Below are 22,691 nucleotides of genomic sequence, written 5' to 3' on the forward strand. Positions count from 1 at the left end.
TCTTGATTCTTCCATAAGGAGTCAACGATAATTCAAGAATGCTGCTCACCTACAGTCCATACCTGGGGAATGCCAGGATGGCACCAGGAATTCTTTCCTGTGATTCCTTACCATGATTGACTGGAAGAGTCTGAACATTCCACCGAGCCAGATGTAAAGGTGAGAGTCAATCCGTGTTGAGGTGCCATTGAACGTGTTTGCCACCACCAAGAAGGAGTATGGTCCAACTGTGAAATACTCCCAGTCGTAAGCACCAGAGGTGGGTATGGTCTGGTTGACCTCAAACATCTGTGTCTTGGGGTTCCATTTGTACACAACACTGTTAATATTGTGGTTGTCTTCTAAAAAACACAAGTAATGCAAAAATTAGATGTCGGATAGAGGAGGACTAACAGTGCAAACAAGTCGGAGGCTTAAAACTAATTACCCTGGCAATTCTATCAAACATGGAATCAAAAGGGCCAGCAATTGTGTTCAAGGGCAAGCCTTCAGGAAGAACTTCAGACCGTTTCAGGCTTATGTGTTTTTGATTCTTGTTCATTGATTCCAGAGAGAGTTCAGGGCAACTCCTCTATGAGGTCTGGCCGGGCAGCCTGTGAAGAGCATTGGAAAATATATTACCTCTGCTGAAAGCCTTAGCCTACAGCACTGTGAATTTCAACACGCTCATACAGCAATTCCACATAATGCCATTGGAATTTAAAGAAATATTAAATCTTACAATTATGTTTACTGAAGTGCCTCACTTTAAGCCATGCAGTTAAAGTTAGATAACACATTCATTTTCAATGTATTTGAGCTTTCCCAATAAATTGCCTAATTCTCATTGAACTCTCAGTGACTTGAGAAACAGAAAATAGAGCAATGAAAATGTTACTTACCCTTTAAGCATCTGTTCATGGCATGTAGTACTGTAGATTCACATTCTCTGCATACCCCTGCCATCTAATGTTGGGTTAAGACGTGTGCAAATTGTTTTTCTTAAAAGAAGTCTCTTGTGTCATGAGGTATAATGACTCCTCCTACAGTTGGTAATGCTCATGGACACCAGCTCCATTCACACGCGGTGGATGAGGATAGGAATTAAGCATGGAAATTAAAATAGATTCCGTAGAGATGGAGAAATTAAAGGAAAAGCATCTGCAACAGCTGAAGGCTTCCTGGAAGGATAGTGGGTGCATGTGAATCTATAGCACTACCTTGAACGAACAGATGCTTATGAGGCAAGTAACATTTTCTGTTCATGGCATGGGAAGCTGTAGATACACATGCTCTGCATAGACTGAAAAGAAGTTCTCTCATAAGCTTTGGTAAGCCAGAGGATGTTGGAGAAGACTGGAAAAGTGTACGGAATGCAGCCAGGCCATCTTGGGCTTGTTGGTGTGCCGGGACATCCACACAATAGTGCTTGGTGAGTATGTGTGGGGTGGGCCAAGTAGCTGCTTTAGATATCAGCTATTGGGATATTGCCAAGAAAGTCAGTGGAAAATCCATGGGGGCTGCTTTCTTGCGTGAGAAAGCAATGCAAGCAGAAAAGCAATTTATTTAATAATTAAATTTGCCACTTGTGTTCAGGAGAAGTCAGCACCAAGACACCTTACTATGTATGCGTGTTTAATACATTTTATACCATACATTCCAGGATAGAAATTGGAGAGGGCAAGAGTGAAAGAACTAAAAAGGGGCTATGACTCTGGTTAAGAGTACATTGAGATTACATACATGGGCTGGGGGTTACCTGGGTGGGATAACCTTTTTTAGTACTTCCATAAAAGCTTTAATGACTGGGAAACTGAATGGGACAAGCATTGATGCCTGCTTGCGCTTTTGATGAGCTAATCATAAAGGTAAGGAAACACGTGGAATACCGCTCCCCCATAGATGGACAGCTACCACAGCAAGGCATTTGGTAAAGACTTTGGTGGCCATAGTGACCCTACGCGCAGTACTTTGAATTGGAAATTATGTCCAAATCACAAAAAATACTCCAATTGACCGCATAGTGGTCAGTTGTGTGAGCAAGTAAACTGTACACGAGGTAGAGAATAGAGGTAGAGGGGGTAAAGAAGACCCTCTAGTGTAAGGTTGTACCTAACCCAACCATGAATGTAGGGAAAAAAACTTTTGTTTATATTACCCTCACACACCCTAGTGGTGTCATGCTTCATCATCGGGTCACCCCGACCCCCAGAAGTCGGGGTGGGCTCAACCACAGTGTTGGGAGCTCTTTGGATAAACAAGAGGAGAGGGGGTTCTAAAGATAAAATACCTCAGGCAGATCTCCGGTTTCCCTTTATTCTTGGGACTGTCTGGGTAATTAAAAATTCTAAAAATGGGTATTTTTTGGAGTATTATGGTCCTAAGACCCTAGTGCCGACATGTTTCAGTCCAAGGTGGCCATAAAGGTCCAGGACTTTCTTCAGGGCAAGACTGACCCCCTATGCGAGGGAACTAAAAGGATGGGAGGTCCCTATCCTTTCAATATGACGAGGGCAGAGTAGCTGCTCCTCGTAAAGTGTAAAATGTAGTGTGTGTCTTCTGCCAGACTCCATTTGAAAAGAAGAAGAACAAGGACAAACAACATGTAACACAAATCCACAAACAGAATTGCTGCTGTGCTTCTTACTCAAGTGGTCTAGAGTGAATACCACGTAAGTGAGCATGCCCAAACATGAAGGGCATTCCTCTGTATAGAGGTGTCTAATCCCTCATTGTGCCACTCAGATTCATTCCACTGTAACATATTGTATATCATGTGACAGAAGTATTATACCAGTGGCAAATTTAATCACATTCTAACACAATTTGCGTGGTAGTCCTATTTTTTATATACATAAAAATAGCATGCATCCGTCGATAGGTAGTCTCAATTGCACGAACTCTCGTAGGACCTTCTGATATTCTTATAAGAATAAAAAGCCATTGCGGATACGTACACTCATTCATACGTATACCTCATGCACGTTGCTTTGTTAAATAATACTTTACCCAATTAGGGAAGTCGACCTTTTCACACAGGACGGGTACGATAATGTGGGTGGTCCTGGGGGTTGTGTAAGAAGACAAGGAAATATTCAATCTAGATAGAGACATTCAAACCGGGAGACAAAGGGAAGGAGGAAGCCATAGTCATGGCACGGGAGCCACCGGGAGTCATTGCGGTAGAAGCAACTTACTTTAATTGAAGGTCTCAACCAGCATTTAAACCTCAATAGGTTCCGAGCCTCGGCTCTTGCAGCCCGAGTAGCCAGTGTTGTAGTTAAATATAGTAGCGCGGAAGACCCCTGGAGCCCCATGGTGCCGCCCCCCGGTCCCAACAGGAAATGACGTTACGCGTCAGCATGAGCACGTCCGGCTAGGATGTGCACGTATGGGATCGTAGTTTGTTTGAAGAATAGTAGTCCAAGGTCTATACCCGGATCGGGAGGAAGAACCATGATGTGGAAAGAGAGTTCCTAACGTGTCGTCCATTATAGAGGAGAGTGTACTGTTTAGCCTCACTACAGTGCGAGAGGTACTGACGTGCTGTAGTGGGTAAAAGGGAAAAGCCCCGATCGAATAAACAAATACAAGGTGAATTCAGTTAAATAACAATATGTAAACGATGTAATAAGACACAGAAGATAATGTGCCCCAGTAATAGGAGGCACTTATGATTAATCAAATGTGCCCAATGGTCAGGTCATGGTTGCATTAGACCAAATGACCAACGGAGCTCCACTGTGTGAGTGTACAAGGACACTCACACAGTTGTTACTGGGACACATTATCATCTGTGTCTTATTACATCGTTTCCATATTGTTATTAAACTGAATTCCCCTCGGGGTGTAGACCTTGGACTACTATTCTTCAAACAAACTACAATTCCCATACGTGCACATCCTAGCTGGACGTGCTCACGCTGACGCGTAACGTCATTTCCTGTCGGGACCGGGGGGAGGCACCATGGGGCTCCAGCGGTCTTCCGCGCTACTATATTTAACTACTACACTGGCTACTCGGGCTGCAAGAGCCGAGGACCGGTACCTATTTAGGTTGAAATGCTGGGTGAGACCGTCAATTAAAGTAAGTTGCTTCTACCGCGATGACTCCCGGTGGCTCCCGTGCCACGACTACGGCTTCCTCCTTCCCTTTGTCTCCCGGTTTGATTGTCTCTATCTAGATTGAATATTTCCTTGTCTTCTTACACAACCCCCAGGACCACCCACATTATCGTACCGGTCCTGTGTGAAAAGGTCAACTTCCCTAATTGGGTAAAGTATTATTTAACAAAGCAACGTGCATGAGGTATACGTATGAATGAGTGTACATATCCGCAATTGCTTTTTATCCTTAGAAGAATATCAGAAGGTCTTACGAGAGTTGGTGCAATTGAGGCTACCTATCGATGGGTGCATGTTATTTTTATGTATATAAAAAATCGGACTACCACGCAAATTGTGTTAGAATTTGATTAAATTTGCCACTGGTATAATACTTCTGTCACATGATATATGTTACAGTGGAATTAATCTGAGTGGCACAATGAGGGGTTAGACACCTCTATACAGAGGCATGCACTTCATGTTTGGGCATGCTCACTTACGTGGTATTCACTCTAGACCACTTGAGTATGAAGCACAGCAGCAACTCTGTTTGTGGATTTTTTTAACATGTTGTTTGTCCTTGTTCGTCTTCTTTTCAGATGGAGTCTGGCAGATGACACACACTACATTTTACACTTTACGAGGAGCAGCTACTCTGCCCTCGCCATACTGATAGGATAGGGACCTCCCATCCTTTTAGTTCCCTCACATAGGGGGTCAGTCTTGCCCTGAAGAAAGTCCTGGACCTTTATGGCCACCTTGGACTGAAACATGTCGGCACTAGGGTCTTAGGCCCATAATACTCAAAAAAAGACCCATTTTTAGAATTTGTAATTGCCCAGACAGACCCAAGAATAAAGGCTAAACCAGGGATCTGCTTGAGGTATTTTATCTTTAGAACCCCCTCTCCTCTTGTTTATCCAAAGAGCTCCCAACACTGTGGTTGAGCCCACCCCGACTTCTAGGGGTCGGGGTGACCCGATGAAGCATGACACCACTAGGGTGTGTGAGGGTAATATAAAAAAAATAGTTTTTTTCCATACATTCATGGTTGGGTTAGGTACAACCTTACACTATAGAGTCTTCTTTACCCCCTCTACCTCTATTCTCTACCTCGGGTACAGTTTACTTGCTCACACAACTGACCACTACGCGGTCAATTGGAGTATTTTTTGTGATTTGAATTCTACTTAGGGAGGATATACTCCAGTCATATTTGCAGACCTGGATTCACAACAGAGATGACCGAATCCAAAAAGGTGATTGCGTCTTGCCAACGGGAGAGGAAGAACCCAAAGCCTCTGATGATGATCACTACACAGTATCAAATCGGAGCTTCAGCAATGCACATGCAAAGCAGATGGCAAAAGAAAGCAATATAACAATATAGCCAATGCCCATGAGTATTACCAACTGTAGAAGGAGTCACTATACCTCATGACTCAAGAGACATCTTTGAAGAAAAACAAGTTTCACACATCCGAGACCAACACTAGAAAGCAGGAGTGTGCAGAGCACTTTTATCTACAACCACACCAGCCACGATCATAATGTCTTACTGTGTCAATGACTAAATGTTAGAATGAGACCTAGCAGTTTACAATCTTAGCAATGATGATTGTAGTATTAGATCCCATGTCCTGGAGCAAAATCTATACCTGGTCAAAAGAGCTACCTAGCTTTTTCAGTGTTCCTTCACAGAAATATGTTTAAAAGTTCACTGCAGCACTGCAATCTGTAAACATTGTCTAATGACTACAAATTCCAATCTGTTGCTGCACAATATAAATGACTTAACTGCTAACATCACAAGTGCAATATATATCCCTGTATGCCCTCCAAAAGCAGTGCACATCCATTCTCTCAAGTTATCTTTATCTTGTCACCACTAGTACTGTTTCAAAGTGATCCTCCACATACCCCGATCCTTTATTTTTTAACTTTTGAAAATGTTCATTCATATGCCCTCCCCATCATGAGGACGACATATGAATGAAGAACACCAAAGACATTCTAATTAAGAAGCTGTGATCATCAGGTTAAAAGAGTGATCCACCTAGAGAGACAGGTATGTTATGGTTGTAGCAAGAAAAGATATCAGCGAGGAATGAAAATTTCTAATAAATAATTAAATCGCTATCACCTCCTGTCTCACCGCATTACAGTCCTTACTGTTTCTAAATGAGGTGTTGCTGAAGCTCACATTGGTGGACCTCATTACTTGAATTATCCTGCACCAAAGAAGTGGGAAAAATTGCAACTCCATTACTAGTGCCCAGGACCGGTAGACAATATTAATCACACCCGGTAGGAGTTGATCAGGGGCACTAAATATGGCCTATTAATTGTTAAACCCCACAAAATACGGCATAACATGGCAATGGGGGTGTTTTGCAACTAAATTCACACACCCCAGTGTTTAGCAGGATCTTTCTCCCCATTACTTTTTGGCAAGTTTGATTTGATGAAATTTATTGGGGAAAATCTGAAAGTGCAGGGCCTGATTCACAAAGCTAGCTCACACATTTGAGTAAGTTTCCTACTTTTCGGTATTTGAAAACTGCACTTTTGCAATAACTTACACTTTTGAAGTAAGTCCAGCACTACAAATGGCCAAATACTGGTACTGCAACACCCTCCCATAGAAAATAATGGAGTTAGGGAATTATTAAAAGAGTGTAAGTTACTTGCAAAAGTGGAGTTTGTGAAAAGCACTTTGTAGTAAAGTTTGTAGTACTAAAATACACACTACAGAGTGCAGTTTGTGAATAAGCACTAAAGTCTTCATTATGCTCAGTAATGAGCAAGTGTCCTAAACAACACGTGCATTTGCGATCTCTGTGAAAGCATGTGTTTGAACATGGTTCTTAAATTACAAAAACACGGGGGACTAAATCACCTGGGAGCACTGGCTGTAATTTACCCTACCAGGCAGCCTCGCTGATTACCAGACACCGCGCCTGCATCCTACCGCTCTCCCCCGCCGCCGCAGTTCTCATCGCGGCCACCGAGAGGGGGGAGCGAGTAAAGGACTACATTTCCCAGCGTCCCTTGCTGGGACGACGGGACACCGACAGAAGCGCCACTTTCCCGCGCCCGGAGGCGCATTTAAACGCGGCGCTCCTCCCGCATCGCGGGACGCGCGCGGAGCCCGGGCAGAGGGTGGGCCGTCTGTGGCCGTCCGGGGACGACCAGGGACGGGACGGGCTACCCCCCTTAAAATCATCTTTATAAGCGCCTTAAGGTATGTCGCTCTCCATTAACTAATTATCTGACTGTTTGATCAATTTGGAAGTACTCTGGGACCTCTTTATGCTACGTGATGGACAAAGCGCCGGTTTGAACTTAATAAATTAGACTTTATCTTATTGTACGGCGCAGAGGCAACTGCATCCTATATTTAAGACTGATTGACTGGAGTATTATCTATTTTTTGATTCTGTTAATACATTGTCATCTTCAGCATGTCTACCAGGGGTTCTCGAAGTAAAACTGCAGCTGGGGGACCTCCAGTGATAGGCCCCATAGATAATTTCATTATAAGGGCCAATGATGCCTTAGATCAGGGCATCTTACTCCTGGAGCGTAGGGTTTCGCTAGATCTAGCCCAAGCCAAACGATTATCCCTCGGATCAACTGTATCGGCAATAACACCTAGCCAGGCTAGAACTAGTAACACCAGAGTTTTAACTGACGTGTGTGCCGATATTCACAGCATACCAAATGAGGTAAACTTATCTGCATCAATCCCCCTGTTAGACTCCGATGCAGAATCTAGTACAGATCTGGAAAAAACTCCTAACCTATCCATCAATCCCATACCAGAAGAAATAAACACAGACAGTATGAGGCAATTAAGAGGTAGGCGGGAGGGTGCCATACAAAAACAAACTAAACATACCTCCAAGCATTGTATGCCTAAGGTCAGGAAACATAGTGCGCCCAAAAGGAAACCTAGGAAAGGCACTAATGCACACTTAAACACGGGCGGAACAAATGCATCCATTGTGATTGAAAGTGAGGAAATACAGGGGAAGTTGTCAGGCACGGAGGATAAACTTGATGCAAACATTGTAAATGACCTCCTGTTGGAAAAAATGGGTGAACTGCTTAGTATTTATTTGTCACCAATAGAATGCAGACTAATACGCATCGAAAAGCAACTAGCTGAACTAAACACCCCTATTAAGAATACTCCCAGAGATGGGGTGTCCACTAGCGTGGGGGCTAAATCAAGCAACTTAAACTCCATAGGCCCTAAATCTAAGAACCCCGTAGCTCCAAATACAATTACAACGCTTAAAACTGTACAGGCTTCTAGTAAAGGGACTACGGCCATCCATCCTGCAGCAAAGCCTAGCACCAATCATATGGCTATCCATCATGCCACTAAGACTAAGACTAAGACAGTGTCAGAGTTAGGGAAGGATCAAAATATTGACCAGAGCAAGGGGATTTTAATGAGCCAAACCCATAACCCTGCGCAAAATCTCCCCACGGTTCACACCGCCCAAAATACGTTAACTAACACGAGGCAGACCCCACCACGTATTAACTTACCACCTGAATGTGGGGTGTATGTGCTGGTCCTGGTGAACGTCTCTAAACTTAGGAGGGATCAAGAAGAAACTTCCATATCCCTTAAAAACAAAACCCTTCATTGGCTAATTGCACATTGCAATTTCCCCATGGAAGGGGCAAGGGAGATTATCCATAACCAGAGAGTAGGCTGGATTGGCCCATTGCGTAAAAAATTCGAGGGGGATTGCATAACCATAAATTTCAAGAACCCACAATGGGCCAAAAAAACACTGGCTAGCGCTCCATTGCCCTCACCATGGGAATTTAATACCACCTTGCTCCCACTGGGTTACTTTTACAGACATCTGATCCCCCCTAAGTCAAATATGGCGACCAATTCCGCCACTTTTAACCAGGATTTGAATTTTAGTGCTAGGATCAAGTCTCCCCTTTTCTCTGTGAACCAAGATCCTAATCACCTGAATGGACCTATGTGGCGCAACCAGGCCACAACGACAGCATTCCCTTTGCAATACCCTCAGCTCCCAATAATGCCCCAATATGACCATAGGGAAAGGTCATATTCAGCATTTACCCCAAATCAATATATGCAACCAAATGAAATCAGGCCTCTATTTAATATCCCAACTTATAATCGGTTCGATTATTTTTCTAACTTAGATGAGCAGGACTGACGGGATGGTAATAATAACAGAAGTTTAGCTATAGATAAGGGTAACAAGGGACACACACCATCAGCTGCAGAGAGAGTAACTCTGAACAGTTTAGCTGATGACGTGCATGATAATAGCGGCCCACTAGTAACTAATAACATCACTGAGGAACGATCACCAGTAATGTCAGCCAATAATGATACTCGGGACTTACTGGCTTATGATCATACTGCCATCTCTTTGCCCAAATATGAACACAAAACGCCCATGCCACTTGTATACGGCGTAAATATAGTGAGGAGTGCTGGGAATAAACCCACTATACATCGGAGCAACTCCGGGTTATCAATTCTTAGCTGGAATGTGGCAGGATTGGAATCTAGACTCTCAGACTCCTTATGGGCTAAGACAATTGAGGGTATAGATATTGTCATGTTTCAGGAAACGTGGGCTGTTGGGAATTTGTACATAGAGGGCTACCACTGTTTTAGTATAACATCATCCAAACCTAGTTTTGGTCGAGCAGTAGGTGGTCTGTTCATTGGGATTAGGATTTTGGCTGGTGGTTCAATCAGAGACCTGTCCACCGGGAATCCGAATATTCAAATCCTTGAATATAAGCTAAAGTCAAAGACCAGGATTTATTTAAATAATTTTTATAATAATGATTTTTACTGTGTACCGAATAAGAACTTTGAGGCTTTATCAAAGGTCCTCCATAATCTGGAATTTAGCCCTCTAATTAATATAGGATCAGGGATTCTAATCGGGGGCGATTTTAACGCAAAGATTTCAAAGACTAATGGAAGTAAGTATAAGACTTACTTAGATCAGGCTGAACGGTCGGGCATCGAACTATCTAGCATACTGACTGAATTTGCTCTTGGTGATGCTATGACAACAAATTATAGTTCCAGTGCACCCAACGCCCCAACTTTCATAGGAAGGGACAGTAGCTCTACCATTGACTATATCTTTATGTCGCCCCACTTAATAGATTGTATAGTAAAGTCAACTGTGGTGGTGACACCATTCAGCGACCACAATCCAATTGTGGTAACTCTGAATCTTGCCCCCAGCCCAGTTTATACGTACCTAATTGGTGCAAGGGATATTACACCTTCAATCGATGGACTGAGATTAAAATGGAGGGGTGTTGATAGCGGGGCAATTCTGGATAGTGTACAAATTAAACACCCGTACCTAATTAAATCCTGCCTATCCATGGACGGCAACCATCGTAGGATAATTGCTGATTTTGAAAAACTGTGTTCAACTATAAAAACTCTTCTGTCAGTCCCACTACCTAGGGAAGACAAAGAACCTAGGTGGTTTGACTCAGCCTGCTCACTTGCGAATAAGGAATTAAGAAGGGCACTCAACAATAAACCTAGATGTAAAATGACCAACCAAATAGCCAGGAAACAGTATAAAACCAAAATAGCGGACAGAAAGGCTATCCTATTATCTGAACAATGGGAATCACTAGTGACCAGCGCAAATTTCGGGGGCAGCGGACCCTTCTGGTCCCTGATCAGGAAAACAAGGGAAATGGGCAAGAAGCTTACAATGACTAGCTGCAATATAACTAGCAGCGCTTGGGAGACCCATTTCTCAAACATTTATGCTGTACCGCCTGAGGAAATGTCGACCCCAACTGCTGGACAATTGCAACTGCGCGGTCTACAGATTGAGGCCCACGAAGTAAAAATAGCTATAAACGAGAGCCTTGGAAACAAGGCGCCCGGCCCTGATGGTCTGCCCATTGACATTATTAAACATAATTTGGATTTATGGGTACCAATCCTTCTAAATGTTTTCAATAGTTTACCAACAGCAGCCATGCCCGTCACGTGGGCAACTAGTACTATCGTCCCAATCTTTAAAAAGGGAGACAGGTCGGATCCGGCTAACTATCGTCCGATCTCCCTTCTGGACAACACTTTAAAAATCTTGGGACGAGTAATTTATAATAGAGTACTTGAATGGACTGAAAACATACATTTACTGGACCCGTGCCAGATAGGATTCCGGAGCGGGGTGGGGACAGTGGAGCAATGCTTAAATCTTAAATTAATAATCGATAAGTATAGTATTGCCCGATCGTCCCCTACCTACCTTGCTTTTATGGATCGTTCATCCGCTTTCGATCTAGTGAATAGATCCAAACTCTGGACAATCCTACTGAACTACGGGCTAGATGAGGCTCTTGTTGGCTTCCTGGCCTATCTCCATACTGACTCGAAAGCTCGAGTCAGAATTGGGTTGGGCGGTGAAGTCTCTGGAGCAATTGACATCGGTAGGGGGGTGAGACAGGGGTGCGTTTTAGCACCCCTGCTGTTTATCATTTATATTAATGGTCTATCTACCAGCCTAAGGAAAGTCACCAGCGATGTCCCAACAATTTTAGGGAAACCGCTACCAGCACTTTTATACGCAGATGACGCGGTGCTTATGGCCCGCACACCTAATGCCCTCCGCCATCTTGTCCAGAGTTTTGTTCATTTTATGGAGGAATTGGATCTGCGGGTACATTTTAAAAAATCTTTCACAATGTCTTGTGGCCCAGGGAAAAGGAAGCTCAACACTATACAGATAGGTACAGATAAACTTGAATCTGTACCCACATTTCCCTATTTAGGAGTGGTTTTCGCTGCGAACGGCTCGTGGAGTGGGCATTTGGCCCACGCCACGAGCAAGTTCTCGAAAGCCACCAATTCTATATTGAGCTTGCCCCGCCCGAAGAAAATAGGTGCCACTAGAGCTATTTAAAAAATGTTTAAACTACAGTGTCTACCCGTTGCCTCTTATGGAGCGGAGGTCTGGGGATTCGGAGGTAGCTCATGCATTCAACGGGAAGAAAGCCGTTTTTGCAGGAAAATATTGGGCGCTCCAATCTCATCCTCTGATTATATCTGCTACAACTAATTAATTCTCCCGTATGTTAGTGATTTTATTAGAGCAAGACCAGCACTGTTTTGGATTAGAGTCTGGAGAAATGATTCAGCCATCCTCACACAAAATATTATAAAAGACTGCTTAAATTGTGATCATGGTATGGCGATTCCTTGGCTCTCGGGAGTTTTTAAATCATTGTGTGCCTTGGACAGAGGCAATTTATTCTCAAGCCCAACCAGGATCGAGTCCAAGGATAAAGTTGAGGTCAGAAATGCACTGTATGCACTTTACAATTCCGAAAGGATGGAAAGAGAATCATAAAAATCAACTGTCGCAAAATATTTGGGAAATGAATTGTGTAGGCAACCACTCTCACCTTATCTCTCCCTACCCATGACCAGCTGGGAGAGATCACTATTGTTTCGTTCAAGGGCGGGTTCAGTAAAATTTTTGTTGTCTTTTCCCTTGGGTTATTGTCATAGTTTTGACTATAAATAAACCTTGCCCGTGCGATGGTGTCAGCCTACAGGATGATTTGCATTTCCTATTCTTTTGTAAATTTTATGTGAGATATATTAAATGGTTTTTAACTCCGTATTTTAAGAAATATAGACCACTGACACTTAAGGAGTCCTATAGAATGTTGGTTTCGCTGGATTCAGATGAACTAATTTTCCATACTAGTACTTTTCTGAGACTGATAACAAGAGTGCGCAAAACGATGGAAAACCCCTGAATTTAGCCTCAAAAGAGCACAACTGTATTGTACTTTTATTATTTTTATTATGAAATCTTTTGAACTAATGTAAAATGCTAATGAATTGTTGTTTTTTTAATCACGGTACTTTTATGAATTTTATGAAATTCGAATAAAGGTCTTTTGAACTTGAACTACAAAAACACATAATCTAGGCCTTGGTAGCCATTTATTTTAAAGAAGGTTGGAAACCTTTGGTTTTTCTCGAAGGTCAAGGTGGACTTTCTCTCATTGAATGTGTAGGTCATTATCTGATCTTGTTTGGGAATTGCCACAAAAGCCACTTTTCCAGTGTTTGCTTCTCATTATCTGATCCATAGATGCTGCCGTGCCACTGCCATTGCTCCTGCCTCCAGGATGGGTGCCATCAGCCTCCAAATTAATTGTTTAATAAGAATCGAGCCTGTTATTTCACGGTTCCTAAACAATCCTCTCTTTCCAGCATTATTGCTGACAGGCTCTCAAGTCCTTCACCCAGTCCTTCTCTGCGGGATAATGTTACTCTACATTCTCCAAAGCATGCTTGCAGCAGAGGAGACATGGAAACAAAATACTATCCAGTTAATTCCACTTTCTCGTAATTGGATCTGTTATATTTATTTATTTTGATTATATGCATCATGTAATTGGAGATTGGGAGCAAAAGCATATTAATATTGTGAAAATAGATCCTAGCTAGGGCCCACCATTGGTTAAACTTCAGTAAAAAGTTGCCTTGCTTCTGAAATGTTGAACATTTCTCAGCAAGCCTTCTTTATGAACCTTCATTTACTGTGCCATGCTCTTTAAGCACACTGGATGGAGAGATGCAGAAGTGTATGATTTGATGGAGATGAATATCAGCATCTGTGGAATTTTCTCCTCACGAAGGACTTTACCTTTTCGTCTGCCAGTGTTGTGCTCACATCCTTACATAACCAGTGCTGCAACTCAACCGCCCTCAGGAACTGAATCAGTAAGCCCCAGATTGGAATTGGTGTAGCATGCATGCTTTGAGATCTATAACAGAAGCAAAGTCTAAAGAGTCCTCTCTCCCTAAATCGTATCTGCTTTTACATGAGTACCTGAAATCTCTGGAATTAGGAATTCTCCTTTTATTTCACCCCACAAGTGAGAAGGCTTTGTTTATTCCTTAAAGGCCTTATGTAGGTTTAGAGAGTACCATTCCCAAGATGTCTTCTGCACTTCCTAAAGTTCCTATTGATCGGTAACCCACAGAGCGATGGCCAGGCTCCAGAATCCAAAGTTCGAATTCTGCTGATGGCTGAGGTCCCACACTGTAACACCAACCAAGGCCGAATTCCACAGTCCTGTATGACCCGGACTCATTTCCGAATTCCATTCTATCTTCACCCGCACCCACAGGGCAAAAGCAACCTAACCAAGAGCAGCAGAGCCATGTCTTGGAGATCAGCTCGCCTCTTCTCCTTACCAGCTGTCCATCCATGCTGCTGATCAAATCCTCATCCTGGGACTTCCGGTGTACTTGTCTATCCAGTGTTTTATGCAAAGAATGCCTTTTCCTTCACCTAAAGGGCTATGAGTTATGCGCCAGGCTGTACATTCGAACTATGGCAGCCATTAAACTCACTGGAGCTAAGGGTTGCCTCGTTCCTTAGAAACAAGATGCTCCTTTATGGGCTCTTTGTTGGGAGAAGAGATACTAGAAATGTAAACAGTTGTAAAACAGCATTAACAGGTTGTCCACCTGGACATATGTGGACTCATTCAACCCAGCAATTGCTGGAAAATATGAGGGAGAGTAGAAAATAATCGAGTTTACCGATAGGCAGTTTTCTTCAAAGGATGGGAGAGATGAAGCCAGAATAAGTCACGTGGCAGGAAAACGAAGAACTGGCTTCCTACAATCTATGCTTCTTTTATAAGGTGCTGCATAGAAGAAGGTTAAGGGGAACTTGGCCAGGTAATGTTTTCCACCCGTCCGCTCTTATGGGTGAAACATAACTCCATGGGTGTTAACAGGTCTCACTTCAACGCTGCCTTTATGCTGTCTCATTGTGGGTCCTGTGAGCACTAAAATAGTGTTTTCCACAAATGGTAACTGTTCCAGCAGACATGCCTCCTACGTTGTCTCTTTGTATGTTGAGTCTCTACTTCGGACAGCTCATTTGCGAAATGCATGTGTTACAGAACTTCGTCTGCAATTATCGGGTCATAGATGAATGATACTTGTGGGATTAACGTACACGTTTATCCTTCTGCGGAACAATTTTCACAATTCTCAGGTTTTTCAAACTGTTCTGTACAGCCACTGCATCTCTTGGCAAAAGTTCTACTTCTGTCTCAACAGATGTATCTTACAGCCCAGCATACCCCACTCCCCTCCATAAACCCCCAAACCTTCCCCGGAGCCCGTACAACTGATCTTGTTTTTCCTTTGTCCAAACGTTACAACTGTGAGATGAGGTCACTGCTGCAGGCAACCTCGCGTGTAGTGGGCTTCCATCTTCACCTCCCTAGTATCCATCATCGTAAACACCGTTGACGTGTCTGGGGTCGTCCAACCCAGCTTCTCTCATGGTGTCAGGTCATGGGGGTTTTGTGTACGTCATAAATATCGCACCAAATAGCGCTACATTTTACTTCTGTTGCCTACCTTGCCCGTGTTTATGCAGCACACATGCTGCTTCTATAGGCATTAGGGCTTGCTCCACAAAACAAAACAGAATGCCTTGAACACGTGACTCATCACAACAGGGACACCGAGCAGGCCACGAATCGCACGCTGGCCATAGGCTGGTACCATTTGAAAGGTAAGAGGAGGAAGGTGAAAGGGGATAATGTCCATGCTGTAGTTGAGTGGAATTCGCCACACTTGCTCCTCCTCAGGCACAAAACCAGAGCACAGACCATCATCATTCCCAGCACAGTGGTGCGGGCGCATGGTCTATTTAATCCTTTCCTCCCAGGGCAGAAACATGGCCTGACATAATCAGGCGAAATCCCAATGCCACGTGTGTCATCCCTCGCGCTGCTCGCGCACCTCGGGATACCAGGTCAGGCAGAGAAGGCCCGCCACAGCTTATCTCAGAAAATTGCTTCCTGCGCGAGGGGAAGAGCGCTGGAAGGGGAGATTGTCTCAGCAGAAGTCCATCACAGCGAGTGCTCCTGCTGGGCGCGGACGCATTTCTACTCAGTGATTGACGTGCCCACACATATCCTGCCGCTTCTGACTCGCAGGCAAAATAGGCAATTTGAGAGTGGATTATCACTGCAAATTGTCTTTATTCTGTGTCTGTTGTCTGTGTCTTTTCAGATAAAATGAGTATTGCTCTGTACAATTACCCTGGTTGTTATTATTGTTTCGTTATGTTCTGTTTCTTCTCAGAACGTGTCATAAAAGCCTGTTTTGCAGATGAACTGTACAGGCTCTCTCCTGATATTTCTGTATCGTACAAAAACCCTAGGTTCAGACCTCGTGGCAGAGACGTTTTAAGGCATGGACAAAGTGGGTACGTCGCCTGGGCCCCCATCTTCAAGGGTCTCCCTGGGAAAGTGAACTTTCTATCTAGCTTAAGGGTATTTCTGTACCTTTGATGAATTTTCGAATTTTTGTTGGTAACATAGGGTTTGAATTAGCAGCTGTTAGAGTGGGGTGGGTCACCCCCCGAGCACACTCCTCGCGAGTGAGCCCGTCCCCTGGTGCCGCCTCTGACCTGAGCTGTGCCCTGTGCATCTCTGCTGAAGCCCCGACCGCCGGATCCGCTTGGTACACGGGTCTCCTGCGCCGCCTGCCACCAGCTGTGCCCTCTGCTGTGCCCCGACCGCCGGATCCGCTTGGTCCGCGGATCTCCTGTGCCCCCTGCCACCAGCTTGCTTCGCCGCCTTTCTCCCCTTTTTACCGCCATTGCCCTAGCCCCCTGGGCTCCCCCATCTTCTCGCCCAGCCCCGGCCGCGTTTTTTCCCGCCACCACCCCGCTGCTGCCCCCCTCCGGCCCCGCCCCCTTCCCTCGCTCGCCGTCCCCATTCGCCACCCCGCTCCCCCTCCCAGCTGCCCCTCCCTCGCTCCGCCCCCCCACTCTCCTCATATGGCAGAGTGGCGAACGCGCAGCGTGCACGCGCAGCAGGCTCGCCGATTGCGCGCCGAATGTGCGCCAAAGGTAAGCCCGTCTGCGCCCGTCCGCGCCTGGACCGCGCCCGCGCCCAGTGCCAAGACCCCTGGCCCCCGCAGAGGCCACCCCACCCGCCGGACGTACGACGACGCCGCCCTCAACGCACTCAACACCGGCCGAATCCCGGGATGCTACCGAGCCACCCCGAGACGCACCCACGGACCCTTCAGCTGCCACGCCTGCAAGTTCGCCTGCATCCGGACCTGCACTACACCAGCACCGACCAAGCCGAACACCAGCAGCAAACACCTCAAGTGCATCCTGCTCAACACCCGCTCCGTCCACAGACACGCCATCGAACTCTGGAACCTCCTCGACGCCACAGCTCCTGACGTTGCCTTCCTCACGGAAACCTGGATGAACGACTCCTCAGCGCCCGACATCGCCATCGCCATCCCGGACGGATACAAGATCACCCGGAAAGACCGCGACAACCAGACTGGAGGAGGCATCGCCATCATCCACAGGGACACCATCCGCATCACGACCAACACCGACGACACCCTGACATCCGCCGAACACCTGCACTTCCAGATCCACACCGACCCCAAGACCACCCTCAGAGGCACCCTGATCTACCGACCCCCGGGACCACGCACACCATTCAGCGAAGACATCGCCGACTTCATCAGCCCGCACGCCCTCCCCTCCGCCGACTACATCCTCTTGGGGGACATCAACTTCCACCTGGAGAACGACAACGACCGCAACACCACTACCCTGCTTGACAACCTCGCCACCCTCGGACTCAAGCAGCTGGTGACCACCCCCACCCACCTCGCCGGACACACACTCGACGCCGTCTTCTCATCCAGCAAAGACATCGCCTTCAGCCATGCCACCGGACTCCACTGGACGGACCACAGCTGCATCCACTTCACCTTCAGAAGAACCACGATCCACCACCACCAGCAACAGGTTGCACGAAGAAGCTGGAACAAGATCACAGCCGACCAGCTCGCCGCTTCCCTAAGCCAGCACCCTCCCGCCAGCTCAGCGAACCCAAGCCAGGCCGCCGACAACCTCACAAAGTGGATCAGCAACTGCGCGAACGAACTCGCCCCACTGAAGACCCCGCCCAGCAGACCCGGCAGCAAGAAGGCGCCATGGTTCACAGACGAACTCAAGAGCTCCAAGAAGAACTGCCGAGCCCTCGAGAAAGCCTGGAGAAGGGAGCCAACACCGGACAACATGACCACCCTCAAGATCGCCACCCGAAAGCACCATCAACTGATCCACGCCACCAAGAAAACAGCATTCAAAGACCGGCTGGACAACAACGCACACAACTGCAAGGAACTCTTCAACATCGTGAAAGAGCTCTCCAACCCCAACGCTGGATCCAACGACATCATCCCATCGCAAGACCTCTGCAACTCCCTCTCCTCCCACTTCCACAACAAGATGGCCGACATACACAACAGCTTCAGCACACAACCAACGCTCCCCACGACCGCACCAACGCCCCCCACCACCACCCTCAGCGCCTGGACCCCGATCAACACAGAAGACACCATCCGCACGATGAACTCTATCCACTCCGGATCTCCGACCGACCCCTGCCCTCACCACGTCTTCAACAAGGCCGACGCCGTCATCGCACCCCACCTGCGGGACATCATCAACACCTCCTTCGACACCGCCACCTTCCCTGAGAGCTGGAAGCACGCCGAACTCAGCGCTCTACTAAAGAAACCAACAGCGGACCCCACCGAACTCAAGAACTACCGCCCCATCTCGCTCCTCCCGTTTCCAGCCAAAGTCATCGAGAAGACCGTCAACAAACAGCTGGCCGCCTTCCTCGAGACGAATGGATCCCTCGACCCTTCTCAGTCTGGCTTCCGAGCCAACCACAGCACCGAGACCGCCCTCATCGCTGCCACCGATGACATCCGAGCCCTGCTGGACAACGGAGAAACAGCGGCCCTCATCCTCCTAGACCTCTCCGCAGCATTCGACACTGTCTGTCACCGCACCCTAGTGCAGTGCCTCAGCAACGTCGGAATCCAGGAGAAGGCACTGGAATGGATCATCTCCTTCCTCGACGGAAGGACACAGAGAGTCCGCCTACCACCGTACAAGTCAGAGGCCACCAAAGTCATCTGCGGCGTCCCCCAAGGGTCCTCGCTCAGCCCCACCCTCTTCAACGTCTACATGAGCCCCCTTGCGGCCATCGCACGCCAACACAACCTCAACATCATCTCCTACGCCGACGACACCCAGCTGATCCTCTCCCTGACCAACGACCCCGACGCCGCCAGAACCAAACTACACGAAGGGATGAAAAGACATAGCCGAGTGGATGACGACCAGCCGCCTGAAGCTGAACTCAGACAAGACGGAAGTCCTCATCCTGGGCTCCTCGCCCTCCGCCTGGGACGACTCCTGGTGGCCCCCCGCCTTGGGCACCGCACCCAAACCTACAGACCACGCACGCAACCTGGGCTTCATCCTGGACTCCTCCCTCTCCATGACCAGACAAGTCAACGCTGTCTCCTCGTCGTGCTTCAACATCCTACGCATGCTACGGAAGATCTTCCGGTGGATCCCCATCGAGACCAGGAAGACGGTCACCCAGGCCCTCGTCACCAGCCGACTGGACTACGGCAACGCCCTCTACGCCGGAACCACCGCCAAGCTCCAGAAGAGACTCCAGCGGATCCAGAACGCCTCAACCAGACTCGTCCTCGACATCCCCCGACGCAGCCACATCTCCGGACACCTGAGAGACCTTCACTGGCTCCCCGTCAACAAGAGAATAACCTTCCGTCTCCTCACCCACGCGCACAAAGCCCTACACGACCAAGGCCCGAGTTACCTCAACAACCGCCTCAACTTCTACGCTCCCAAACGCCATCTCCGATCTACCAGTCACGCCCTCGCCGCCGTCCCCCGCATCCGAAGAGCGACAACAGGAGGAAGGTCCTTCTCCTACCTGGCCGCCAAGACCTGGAACTCCCTCCCGACCGTCCTGCGCCTGACCCAAGACCACCTCTCCTTCAGGAAGAAGCTCAAGACCTTGCTGTTCGAGCAGTAGCGGACCCCCCCTCCCCAAGCGCCTTGAGACCCTCCGGGTGAGTAGTGCGCTTTATAAATGCCTTGATTGATTGATTGATTGGGGGTCCTAGTCGGCAGGTTGTTACCCTGTCCAAGTAGGGACCCTTCTTCCTAGTCAGGATAAGGGGGATATCCTTCGAAAATAACGCCTGCTCAACCCCTTCAGTAGCTTGGCACGAGCAGCCATGCTTATGTCGGAGGCAGTTTGTAAAGCATTTATATATAACGTTCAGTAATATATGAAAAACACTACAGGGACACCACACCTGCTGTAAAAAAAATATACAATATTTTATCAATGCAAACTAGACCAAAAACAATAAAAATCCACCACATAGTTCTTAGAAATATCTATAAACAAAAATAGACTTAAAATACAGTTCCTTGAAGTCAAGAGCTCCCTCTGGAGCTATCATGGCATCGTGAACAACAAATCCAAATAATTCGGGCTGACCGCGGCATCGCGGGTCAGCTATGGTGTCGGGAAGACCGCAAACAGTACTTTTAGAAATGCAGGGAGTTGGTGGGCTCGCGATGAACCGCGATGAGCCGGTGTTCTCAGGCGTCTGTTCCGGAGGTCGGTGTAGGAGTCGTCGGGCCCTTGATGACACACCCATTGCAGATGGAACTCTGTGCTGATGAAGTCAGGAGCGCTGGCTTCAGCAGGCATCGGAGCTTCGGTGCGAAGTGCAGCGGTGAGGCCCTCAGGTTGCAGTGCATGCAGAGGCTCTGTGATGGTGGTCCAGCGGCGTCGCTGAGACCAGGGCTGTGGTGCGAAGTGGTGCGGTGCTCGTAGGTCACAGTGCAGGCAGTGGCGTCATTGTTGCTGAAGCGCTGTTGTCAGCTGACGAACTGATGTCAATGGCGTCAGTAGGTCAAGGTTGCGGTGTGGTTAGGGCGGTGCGTCGTGTAACTTACGAGTGGTGCCCTCAAACCACAGTGCAAGCAGTGGGGTCGATGTTGGCATGGAGCGGCGTCCTCAGGGATACCAGAGAGGCGGTGTGAAGCCCATAGGTCACAGTGCAAGCAGCGGCTCTGTGGCGGCGTCAGTGAGACCAGGGTTGGAGTGTGAAGTGCTGCAGTGCCCTCTGCAGTGCCTTCAGGACACGGAGCCTGCAACAGCGTCACTGGTGGCGTCGGAGTGCTTTTTGCTTCTGTTGCAGCACAAACCACACAGTTCCCAGTGTTAGTAGCAGATGAAGTTGAAGTCTGTGCTGTTCCTGAGTCTTCTTGAACAGGGGGCAAGCTCTGCTTCAAGCCCTTGGAGAAACTCAAACAAAGAAGTTGCAGAAAGTTCAGTCCAGTCCTTTCTCTGCCCAAGACAGAAGCAGCCACTGCAGGCCAACAGAGCAAAGCACACAGTAAAGTGGTAGTTCCTCCTCACAGCTCCTCCAGCACCTTCTTCTTGGTAGGTTCTTTTATCCAAAAGAGTTCTAAAGTCCTGTGGACAGGGCTCCAATATTTAAACCACATTTTCTCTTCGTCCTCTTTTAGGCAAGGGTCTCTGAGCCCTGTCCAAAGCAGTTCTACCCTCTCTGGCCCAGCTTCACTACAGGAGGCGGAGGCAGCATTGTGCAGAGGAGACACCGCCTATTCAGGTGTGGGTAAAACTCCTCCCACCACTCTAAATGCATCTAAGATCTATTCAGCTCAGCTCTGAGACACCCTGGAAATGCAGGACACACCTCAACCCCCCTTGTGGCTGTCTACAGTGAATGCACATCCCCAGCCACTCCAAAACCGGACAGTCAATACACCAACCACCAGAGGTGCACAGAAAGGTTAAACAGAAAATGCCTTCTTTCTAAAAGTAATCACCAAATGGGATAGGCCCAAATTGGACAGGGGACAGGTCAGGCTGTTTTAAATTGCAAACACAAAAAAGCACCTGGCCCCGTTCTGCTTTATGCTCATCAATTTTACGAGCTACAACCGGACAACCACTATATCTGTTTGCATAGATTGTTTACTTATCCACTTCTATTCAAATTGTTTTCTCAGAAAATATTTTTTCAAAAAATTCCATGTACAGAAAAGAAAATGCTTCAATTTCAAATAACATTTCTCATCAACAATCGAATATATTCTTGACAACACAAATTACATTAATACAGACAATAATGCACAACCTACACTCACACATTTCACTCATAAACATCATCCTCCCTACAACTAAAACTAATCTATCCAACGTCATGCACTCACACTGTCACACACGGGGAAATAATCTTAAACGCAACTGGGGGATACAACACATCACCATCGCTCTCAGAATGCACAAATTAGTTCATTTTTTTAAAAATCCTCAGTGGAAAATTTGCCAACGGGTTTCGAGACCCGGGCAACAGCTACCGGGACTCTCCTCAGGGCTGCCTCTTAGTGGAAATCAACAATTTCTGGGAACCGGCCTTAAGGTTTGAATCCAAACTTCTTTGGAAGTTAAGGACTTTTAGAAGCTGTTCGTAAAAGGCCCGCTCTGCACCGGGAACACAGCCGCACCTTGGCTGTGAGCAGCTGCACGGTCTGGGCAGCACCTATGCGTGACCGCGCACCCTCGCACCCTAA

General features: G+C 47.1%; 1 protein-coding gene across 1 annotated transcript in view; it reads right to left on the reverse strand.

The window, feature by feature from the left end:
* TSPEAR (thrombospondin type laminin G domain and EAR repeats) overlaps window positions 1–22,691 on the reverse strand; it is a 165,369-nt gene that overhangs the window by 21,684 nt on the left and 120,994 nt on the right. Inside the window, exon 9 of the mRNA XM_078683707.1 lies at window positions 112–341. Coding sequence (XP_078539833.1) covers window positions 112–341 — 230 coding nt within the window. The remainder of the gene's footprint in view (window positions 1–111; window positions 342–22,691) is intronic.

The sequence above is a fragment of the Lissotriton helveticus genome, chromosome 3_1, assembly GCF_964261635.1.
Source record: "Lissotriton helveticus chromosome 3_1, aLisHel1.1, whole genome shotgun sequence".
In the NCBI taxonomy this organism is placed as follows: Eukaryota; Metazoa; Chordata; class Amphibia; order Caudata; family Salamandridae; genus Lissotriton; species Lissotriton helveticus.